The 11,439-nt window shown below is 37.0% G+C and overlaps 1 protein-coding gene across 1 annotated transcript; it reads left to right on the top strand.

Moving 5' to 3' along the window:
* Positions 1-247: 247 nt before the first annotated feature.
* Positions 248-10,505, top strand: LOC124285961 (homeobox protein SIX6-like). Its single transcript, XM_046722260.1, is given in 3 exon segments — positions 248-796; positions 798-1,069; positions 9,360-10,505. Coding segments are annotated over 3 exon segments (837 nt in total). The 5' UTR covers positions 248-454; the 3' UTR covers positions 9,583-10,505.
* Positions 10,506-11,439: the final 934 nt, after the last annotated feature.

Raw genomic sequence — 11,439 nt, 5'->3', positions numbered from 1 at the left:
CGGTTACCGATCCCACCAGAAACCATGTGTTTGCTTCAGCTGAGAAGCGCAAGGCTTGTGTTTACATCCCAAAGCAGCTATCTTACCGCTAGCTAATCCGACCAACCGTACAAGCCGCACGGTGTTGGCTGCGAGCGTTTGATTGACAGCTATCAGTGATGATTGACAGTGTCTCCATGACGACTAAGTGAAGGATCTGCCCTCGCCCAATCGTTTAGAAGGCAATTGGCGATTGGGCTGCCTGATGTATGTGATTGTAAGGCCCGATTTCTGCAGCCCTTGTGATAAAAAAGTGACACATTAGGTGATGGTGACCACTCCCCAATGCTTTCTGTTTATAATAGTGTCGATGTACGATCGCGCTTAAAGAAATAACATCCTAGGAAGGGACTCGACAGTTACCAGCGTTTCTTTAGCGTCGACGGAGAGCCGTCACACCACCCGAACAGGACTCATGTTTGGACTTTGTGGAGTCGATACCCCCTTACTCCCAGCGATGTTCCCCCTCCCCACCCTACACTTCACACCGCAGCAAGTTGCTAAGGTGTGTGAGACATTGGAAGAAAGTGGAGACATTGAAAGATTAGGCCGATTTTTGTGGTCGCTACCCGTCAATCCGTCAGCATGCGAGGCACTTAACAAACACGAGTCGGTGCTCAGGGCGCGAGCTCTCGTGGCCTTCCACACGGGCAATTTCAGAGACTTGTACCACATTTTAGAAAATCAAAAATTCACGAAAGAATCCCATGCCAAACTTCAGGCGATGTGGCTCGAGGCTCACTACCAGGAAGCCGAAAAAACTCCGAGGACGACCATTAGGCCCTGTTGATAAATACCGAGTCAGGAAGAAATATCCCCTACCCAGAACAATCTGGGACGGCGAACAGAAAACCCATTGTTTTAAAGAACGCACACGGAATCTTTTGAGAGAATGGTACCTTCAAGACCCATACCCCAACCCCACGAAGAAAAGGGAGCTTGCCCAGGCCACAGGTCTAACGCCTACCCAAGTTGGGAACTGGTTTAAAAATCGAAGACAGAGAGACAGAGCGGCTGCCGCGAAAAATAGGTAAGAAAAGCTTTGAAAATATATATTTTCCGCCCATCCATTTCTGAATATCTCATGTACACATAAATGTTTAAACTCCAATTCTCCTTAAGTTATGTTCCATAAAAGACACTTTGTAGGACTGTTAAATCGATGAGTAAACTGTGTATCAATACTTCTATGTATACCCTCGTCCCGAAAACTAGATAAGAACATGTCATGTAAATATTAGTTTGTTCATTTCTTCATCATATTATTCAGTATCTTTTAGAAATATCAAAAATTAGTTTAATATTTTATGGAAGTGTATTCGTTTTGAGTGCTATTGCAGACAGTACATATCTATTGTGCAGAAAACACGATTCACGCGTGACTAGTTCATACATAATAACATATATAGAACGTTCAAGCAATACAGAATTTGTTTAATGTGTTCTGTTTGTATGGAAACGTGTCCTGTTTACTCAATAATTCAATTTTCCAAAAATATCAATTTAAGACTACAGGCGCATCAAACATCAATGTTTTCATTCGTCATACTACAACTGCTTGAAAGCGATGTATGCTTTACTCAAATATGTGAAACCCATGGCCTCAATTATTTCACATTTAGTCCGTATTTGTCTCAAAAACAAGTTTATTGTGGTGCACTTACTGTACACACAACCCATGCAACATTTCGAGAATATTAAGTAAAACTTTCTCCGCACCTGCCACGTACGAGGAAATAGCTTGACTCAAAATTCAATAAACTGCTTCAGGCAAAACTGTACAGTCTAGTAACTGTATGAACTGTAATGGCTTAAAATAATTTTATACTCCATGCACTTCGCGACATTGGAGGGTCGTATCCATATGCGGCACGTAAGACACGAGTAAGCTGTTGTGAGGATATTGATTGACATTACCTGATAATTTTGAAATCCTCTTGTTTCATTAATATTAATTTTTACTCATTCAGCATCTATAATACTTTTTCATATATAGAACTTATTACCGCACAGTTAGTAACAACGGGTGCAAGTTGAGCAATGATAGTCGTAATATTTCTTCAGGTATGTGGATGGTTTAATGCTAATAAGCGTAATTCGATATGCGTTGTAATAATGTATTAAATGTTATAAATTATTTCTGATTTTATTACAATAATTTTTAACTAAATTCCACGTTGTCGCTCATGTGACGGAATAATAAGGACTTTCAATGTCATTGCACTTGATATAAGACAGGCGTTATTTCAATATTGCCAGGCTTTCTGCCTTAGTTATATGATCAGTTTTCCTGACCTTACCGCTATACAACCAAATGCGATTCGTTCATCTAAATCACAAAACTAGTTATTGTTAATGGTAGAATCATAAATTGTTAAATTACTTTTGACTAAGAAGATATTGATACTACATGAAAGTATCAGGATACAAAATAAAATGAGGGTCGTGTTAATCATCTTGAGCAAAAGGATCGGGAGTAAGTTGTGGAAATACACATCGGGATTGACAATTGATTAACACACTTGCTCGTAAATACATCACGTTTCCAAACTCTGTGTCAATTTCGTTCACACGTTATACATTCTCAACAATCAAACGCTCTTTCGAGTAGATTACTTCATGCAATTACTTATCAGTTTCGTACCTGTCGCGTGATAAATACTACCTATGTGTTAATTATAAGAACACCTTGTTGAACAAGATCACTGCCTTCGAAGAACATGCGGATAGCAGTCTTGAAGACGGCGTGTTCGATTAGATCCTTAGGGAAGAAGGTTAACTTAGCAGCAACTGCTCGTCGCCAAATAAATTTTTCATATTTGCCCGCAGATACAATCCAATCGAATCTTAATGTTTGACCTCATCCGTACCTTACATTACATGCATGGGAGGCATGGCAAGAGATTAGGCAATATAAAAACACGGAATCAAGTCTTGCAAGTGAAGCAAGGGAATTTTAGAAGTAACCGTTACCAATATTCTCCTAAGATCATAGCTTCTTTGACTTTTTATAGGAGATATAATTTAGAAGAATACTTTCAGATCATTTCCCGTATTAGAATTTCAGCCAATCCACTTTTATACATGGTTGAAGATTATAACAAAGTAAAAATCAATTTTTCATAGTAATGATTATAAGCCTAATTTTGTCCAAGACCGTACCGTTTTCTTATAAATATGAGTTTGGTCAATAAAGCTGGAAAAAATAACAAATAAAAACAGAGTCGACCTTTGTTAAAATAAAACTCCTGTCTTATACCAAAGTGGAATAGTATTGTTATTTCTGCAGAGACAGATTATTTTATTTTATAAAATATATGTTTATGCCATGACAGGTAATGAACAGACAGGACATTTAACTTAAGTGATGAGGTATCTTTGACATCACATTGTAAATTCAGTTCAGTGTATTTGCTAAATAAACTCAGATATTTAATTCCTAAATCCTTACTCAGTGTGCTGTAACTATGAAATATCTCTGTATCTTAGATACCAATTAATGTCCTTTGTGTTATAACATACTTCCGATTTGATGGTAAATCTTTGTAAAATGCGATAGGACAATTCTAGTTTAGATATTGGAAACCGACGACAGCAACTTTCGTGCAATATCAGCATCTAGGAGACAATCAAACCTCTCCACATTGACATGTGGTTGATTGATGAGATTTCCACAATACAATTTCCATCGGAAGCAAATTTTGAAAATGACAGAACACTGTCTTGTGTTAAAATTCTCCCTGGAAGCACGAATAGTATTTATAAGACAGCCGCGTTGTCATTTCAAAGTGATAACAGCAACCGAGGGATAGACCTGTCCATTATATCCAAGTCAATTCAATTTTCTACTTTATCAAATCTGCCACTTGTTTAGTGAGTGTCTTATTGTGTGCAAATATCTTCCCCGTTAGTTCACATTGGCTCACGTGTCACACTGTAGATGGTAAATGTTCATTTATTAGAAGGTGGTCGCTGATGTTTCCAATGTAATATACAACGACACATCACACACGTGTTTATCAGGAAGGTCCCTATCTACTCGTTCCGTTAACATGTAGTTATTTAAAAAAAGATAAAATTAAACCTGTAGAAGGGTTTCCGAAAACAATAAATAGAATTCAGGTTCATAATGTGGGGCCAAATTAAAGATAATATTGTTCCACTGGATGATAACAAAATGAGTGTTTATTTCATTTTTATCATGTCTTTGACACGTGTTAGCGTTTGGCCATTGTCAATTTCACACCGTGAATGATGTACATGGCACACCTGTCTATTACTGTGCGATGTCTATACAATAACGATTACGGCTAAGATAAACACATCCCCGTTTCCCCACCTTACTATTTACTTTAGCCACCCGATAATCTGATACTGTCACCTCCCCCTACCCCATATCCCCTCCGCTCTTCCCTCTCCCCCCTCACGGGTTACGTTCTCCGGTAAGAATACTAGACGTCCATAGACTAACCCGTGGGAATAGTGAGCCGTGTTGCTTAACGAATTAGCACATGAAATCCGTCTTGATTGTCTTATTGCGCTATGTTGCTTGCTAATCTACAACACCCCCTAGGGTAGCGTTTGTTATACGTGTAAGCTTGAATGCTCCTAACGGGGGACTGACACGTGCTTGTTTGAATTATATATTTTCTACGATACTTCGAATTCTTTGCTTTGTTTCTTATAGAAATATTAGCGTTAAGAATATGACGACGAACCTGGCACACCTACAGCCTATGTTGAATACAGGAGTGATGGGTGATAACGAGTCTTGTTAAAATATCGACTTTAAAAAAGATATAGAGATGCAAGCGTGATTGTGGGTAGATGAGATGTGTTCCTGGATGACAACGGAATTGAGATTGTAAAAAAATATCTTCGTGTAAGAGAGTTCAGTGTCAGTTTACAGAAATGGCACGGTAGACAGAGCGGATTTATCTAGAAACGTTTACTCAGAAAATGAGAGGGGTTTGATATTTGCAATTGACATGTCAAATACATCATAGATATCAGCGGGGACGAGTCTGATGAAGCTATGGGGACTAAAGCTTAATTGTAGCCTAAATGATAGATTATGACCATGGGATCTAGTTGAAAGGTTCCAACCCTTCTTTTAAGCTAAATTCCGCATTGAAAGGGGCAGAATTTTCCTTGAATGGAGCTTTAACGAAGCAACCCTCGAGCCCCGCTCAAGTGCGCTCCGACTGGTCGTGTGTTTGGTTAGCGAAGGCCGATCCAACGGTTGGACAACTCTTCACTGGTAAGGGTTGTATGGGAGACTTATTACACGGAAAACATCTCACAACAAGAAGATAGAAATGTATAGCCAAAGGAAACTAAATGAGACTACTTGTCTTTTTTCCTTAATAATATCTCTGGTACCTGCTATCGACACGGCTCGGGCGACAAAAAGATAGCGATTTCACCGAGGTTTGAAATTGACACGGTCAAGCATCAATCAATGGTAAATGACTTAGGTGTCGCGCAGTCACGACTCGTAGGGTCCGTGATTGGCGGAAATTGTTGCAAAGTTGACGCAACTTTTCGGTATCCAGCCAAAGTAAATTCTCTGATTAATAGTGATATTTCCGATGTTGGTTTTGCGTGAAATGCATCCAATTTCTCCTGCAATTGACGAAGGTCGGTTTCAGCTGATAAAGACACCTCGGTTCCAAGCCCTTAAGATCAGCGTATCGATAAACAAACGTGCAAGTAATTACAAGAGATGATATTCCTCTGAAGATGAGCCCTTTAACAATGTTGAAATGAACAACGGTTTTATTGCCGAATCGCCTCAATTAAGCACGTACCTCTGAAATTGACAATCTTTAAACTTGGCCGAGGCTGTCTCTCGCTGGCTTTGTTCCTCCGGCCTCGGATCATATAATTTTTGGTGAATCATTTCAAACAGTTTTTTCTGTTTTGTTGATATTAGAATGAAGCCGATAATAGTAATCGACATTTCATGAAATTTTGTTTGCACTGGCTAAAAAAGTTGGAAAAACTTTCGGATTAAGAAGTGCAAAGATCTTCTTTTCGAACATTCACAAACCGGCATTAAGTTACACTTACACCGTATTAAGTTACACTTACACCGTATTAAGGAAAAGATGCAAAGCATTAACATACTTAAAAATAGCAAAAATAATAACTCTGACGTATTGGTGTTCATATATGTACTAATGAAAAGGAAATGAAACAAAAATACAACTGAAAATTCAACACAAATTTGTAACAAAGGTGTTTAAATTGATAGTAAATATTTTTAGATAGGTAAGTATACATCTCTTTCATAAGTAATTAAACATGAATTGCTTGTAAAATATCCATGTACATGCAACTTTTTCAATTATTCATACCTGATCGAGCATTGTTTACTTTTAATTAAGTCAATACTAAAAACCAACAGTTACACATACAAACTTGATTTCAATACCACTGGAGGTTTTGATTAATATTTTATTGTGCATCACCAATTTGACAGGGATATTTGTCTACTGTCATAAAAAGCATGGTATATATACACAATCGATGATCATAAATAGCTTTCCCATTAGCCAACTACATGATCTGTAGAAGATGCGAGGAGCTATAGAATAGTGGCATTGTCCGTGTCTACATTGGACACATTAAATACGAATGAAGCGCATCGAATATTCATTGAAACGGAACTTGGTTTAATACAAACATGTCATAAATATTTTATATCATGTACATTTACACTCCGCCTACTCTCCGTGTTTATTTATGCAAAACGTCTATTTCATTTCATTGTACATTTCAAATGAGACTATTTTCAGTCAGCAATATTATTTACGTCAGGTTCATAATGTATTAGTATGATGTAGTGTTTAATAAGTCAATAATTTGAAACCATGATGAAAACCTCCCCAATCATATAAGTATAATAAAGTGTTATTGCTCTATATGTGCACAATATGTAATAAAGAATGCAGTGTATATTTGAAAGAACCCAATGATTACTGTGATAAAGTGTTGACATACACGGTGCACATTTGTACAATATAAATCTTCATCGTTTTGCCTGAATTTCGTTTTTACATATTCATGTTTTAGGAGTTACAAAGATGTTACGGTTTCTTATACATTCCTGAACACCTAATTCTGACAAGCATTAGAAAATGAAAACTTTTCGTTAGCCCTTTCTGTACAGCTGGGAATTTCGATTTATTTCAAAACGTTTCGAAACGATCACTGAATATCTATGTAGTCAAACAGCACTGGAAGCAATGCTCTGTTCACGAATCCTGCAATACACGGGGAACACTGTTGCCAGGCTCGATTGATAATTTGTAGTCCTATTATTTATGAATCATCGTACTTGTCGGAAATTGTATAGCTATTAGTGGGGGTCAAGTTTGACACGTAATAACGTGTTTTCGTTTCAGTTCGGTATTTAAATTTCACCTAAATGAAACATCAAATTGTGATATACTCGACCTTCCGTTTATAATATATGCCATCCTACACGCAAAGCCGCAAAGTGATTGCAATATCTTGAAGGCATCATTACAGAGATAGACATCATATCAGGACTACGGAAAATCCTTGGCGACAGTCAACCCGAGCAATTTAGCCGAATGTCATGTTGTTGTGAACCTGTCAGTTTAGATGGTAGTAATTGCCTTAATTCAGAAAAAAATCCGAGCAAATCAACTGCAATACCTCCAGCAAAAAGGTAAAGTGTCACTGAGTTCGACTGGCTTTTTTATTGTAGTAAATGATTTGAGACTGAGTCGAAAAATGTGCCACAAAACATACATATGCATACAGTTTTCAAATATTTCCCGCGCTATGTTAAAATTAAACTTTGTCAAATATAATTATTTACGTATGCACAAAAATTATTATTGTAACCCAGTGGTTATAATTTACCATATGTAATGTTTTATGCAAGTCGTGGTATGTTAAGATTATTATCAGGGCATTATCGACATAAAACACAGACTTTAATGTACCTGATGATTATATTGAACACAATAGTACATTATTGAACGAATGCGCATATATCTTTGCTCAAACGATCTGAAGCGAGTAGGACAAGTTATAGAAGCTTGCTTTTATTTCATTCGTACAATACGGTGTACATATGATATAAAATCGAATACCATATTGACAGACTAATTAAGAGAAAGTCGTTGAAATCCTGATTTTATGATTCCTATTTCCAACGAAATATCATCCTTTCTTGATTATAAGACAGGCGTAGATGTCTTTTTAAACATCTGCAGACAATTTGGTCTTGCTAAAATCAAAAGTGATCTTAACTTGATAATTATAAATATTTTGGCAATGATATTGTCTTAAACATAGATTGAACAATACAGGATGAAAGGTGTAGAGAATGAATGCAGCATCGTCGATATCGAATACATCTCTTCACTATTAACCGAGTTCATATATATAAGTTAAATTTCATGTAAACAAAATATAATCATTACGAGTTTCTAAGATGACAACAATTTGTATAAATTCAAATATATCCATCAATGAAATAAGTGATCGTTTAAAAATATTTCCCTCTGAACAAACCAACGTAATTAACATATTTCTGTACAGCACTTATTTTCCCTGGAAAACGTTTTACATATCATTATGGTATTCGTCCAATAAATTAATCATAAAAGTCAGTATTATGGGCATTCCGGCAAATCTCGTTATTACAGATTTGGAGATGTGAATACACTCTGTGAAATTCAATTTCTGAGATCACTATAACTGCTTTCCCGTCTCATTCCATTTATGCAATCTAGTTTGAACGATAAGGGGCGCTGGTCCTGTAATCCTCTTCACAAAGTTCCATTTATCAGTCAGTTTTGATTAGATTTGATATTTTCTCATTTTTTCCAAATTATATGAGATGTTAGATAATGTAAACCCATTACAAGATATTCGCCTGACTGTCCACTGACCGCTTACACTAACAGTATTACACGTCTCAGTTGAGATGTTCTCGGACGCTCAAAATCTCACGAGACTATGAACGACGTCGGCATGTGACTATACACGATTTTTAAATTTACTTTATTTCACTGTTTTAGATTTTCGTGCGTGTGTATTTTCATATCTGAGAAATTAATATTTGTTTGAATTTATGAAGTAATCTATTTTGTCCAACAACGTATTTACATTTTAATAATATTAGAATTAATATACGACTTCTAATAAGTAGTGTTTACTCAACAACAGTCTACAAAATTATATCTGCAACGAAAATTTACTATTTGATTACGGTAAAAATCAAATGTTACTATTTTTTCTGTTTTGCAAATACAATATTTGTAATTTTAATTTTTCAGATTACAGCAACAGGGCCCGTTATCAGCTGCAGATAGGCTCAAACTTCAGTCAGACCCAAGCCTGTCACGTGATGACATACGATCGTCGTCGTCGGCAGACGCCGGAGTGTGTCAAATGGACTCGGATGATGACGATGATCTATTTTGTGATGATTCGCGTAGTGATACAAGTACACCATCCACGAGTGCGGAACACCAGGACATTGAGCCTCACGCTTCATGATCAGCCAACCAAAAGACAGGTTACATCCAGTCATGGCTAAGCACCAACGTCGAAGACATCACTCAGGTATCGTCTGCTTTGCACGTTTCATCACGTGATCAACGCCAACTTAAAAGAGTGAAATGACGAAATATTAAGCAAACCCTCCAGCAGACGATTGCCCATGGTGGAACTTAGTCTCACTCAAAGTGCTGTCGTGACGATTCCGGCTGCAATATTGACAAATTTGTTCAGTCTTGATCATCAATTTAGCTGTCGTCTGCTTACAGTTCTGTTTGTCTCTTATTGGTCAGTCTCGGCTCGTGACGTCATGTTTATTTTGGGAGGAAACTTCCCTTCCGCTTGTTGTAATGGCAGTATCTTTAAAAAGGATGTCTGACAAAGTTGTGTCCCCTTTGTAGCCTTGAACTTTAAGACAGTCACTCACGGAGAAGTCAATATAGGACCGAGCTATATGGATCATTGGAGTCCTTCATCTGGTCACCAAGCCAACTGCTAAGACCCGGTCTATGGAGAAGTCAGTCTAGGACCGAGCCATGTGGATGATGGAATCCCTCATCTGGTCGCCAAGGTAACAGCTAAGATCTGGTCTGCGCCGTTCCTCTCCAAAGACCAGATTCCGACTGTGATGAGACTGATAGAAAAACATATATTTATGTGTTATCAAATATATGAGTATCAACGAAGGAGAAATGTCGAACGAAATTTTGACAGTCTCAAAATATTGTGCTAATCTTTGGCAAACCAAAGCAAACCATTGAACTAAATTAACCCCAAATGTGTATATGTACATATTTAAGTTAATGTCTTGAGAACCTGGTGGGATGTTAGATTCTCTGTCAGGCGTAATGAGATCAGTCCAAGCGGTTACTCTATACCACAATCTCATTTTTGTTATTAAAGTATGTTATAATCACAACTTATATCTCTGTTCTGTTTTCAATGTTTTAGCACATACCGTGGGTTATTACACCACTGTCATCATAGAGAGAGCTTATTTGCCCTTTTTTAAATGAAGTTTAATCTATATGTAAAACAGATCAGTATATTAAGGTATTCCGTATGTTTCGAATGATTGTACTTCTAACTGTCGTGTAGTGGCTTTTCACATAAATGCTGAAATATATCGTCATCATTGCAAATTCTTTGATGAAGAAATCACTTACAAGACTTTGGATTGGAATCTCTTCTGTTTGAATTTAAACCTGCATTCATATCAACTACGAAGACTTTTTAAGACATGGTTTAGAAACTTCATGGAGAATATTTTATGCACACTGGGTAATAAACACAAGTATGTATATGGGAGTAGTATAGAGGTCTTGATAACACCTACTGGGATGCATTCTCTTCGTAACAGTTTCACGTTTTGTTAAATGTTTCTACATCAACATGTTTCAGTTTAAAATTATCGTTAACTTATGATTGCCAACACAGGGCCGAAGATAGTAGCTACAAGGGATAGCATTCCGATGTTTTCTTTATCAATCAGTTTATAGTCAGTTTTATCTGTTGACAAGAAACACTCCCACACGTAAAGCACTGTTCTTGATGTGTTTCAAGACGCTTGGCTGGGTCCTAAAGTATCACACATTTAAAGCTAACGTGACCGTGATCATATGAGTTTTTGCTTATCGGAAATTATTCATAATGGTAATAATAACAATAACCATAACGACTATATAGCATCAGGATTCATCAATACTCCGTTTACTCAGACCAGGTAGCTTCATGCTGACAGAATGCCTTTTGGGGTACCCTCAATATTCTTAGCGTTTCGAACAGCTTTCAGACACCCGTAACGATGAATGTAAGCAACGAGACATTTCATCTTAATATTTAATCAGAACGAAAACA

This window comes from Haliotis rubra, unplaced genomic scaffold (genome assembly GCF_003918875.1).
Source record: "Haliotis rubra isolate DU_JTF1 unplaced genomic scaffold, ASM391887v1 Scf371, whole genome shotgun sequence".
In the NCBI taxonomy this organism is placed as follows: domain Eukaryota; kingdom Metazoa; phylum Mollusca; class Gastropoda; order Lepetellida; family Haliotidae; genus Haliotis; species Haliotis rubra.
The sequence above is the reverse complement of the archived record's forward strand: the minus strand, read 5'-3'. Positions and strand labels throughout refer to the sequence as shown.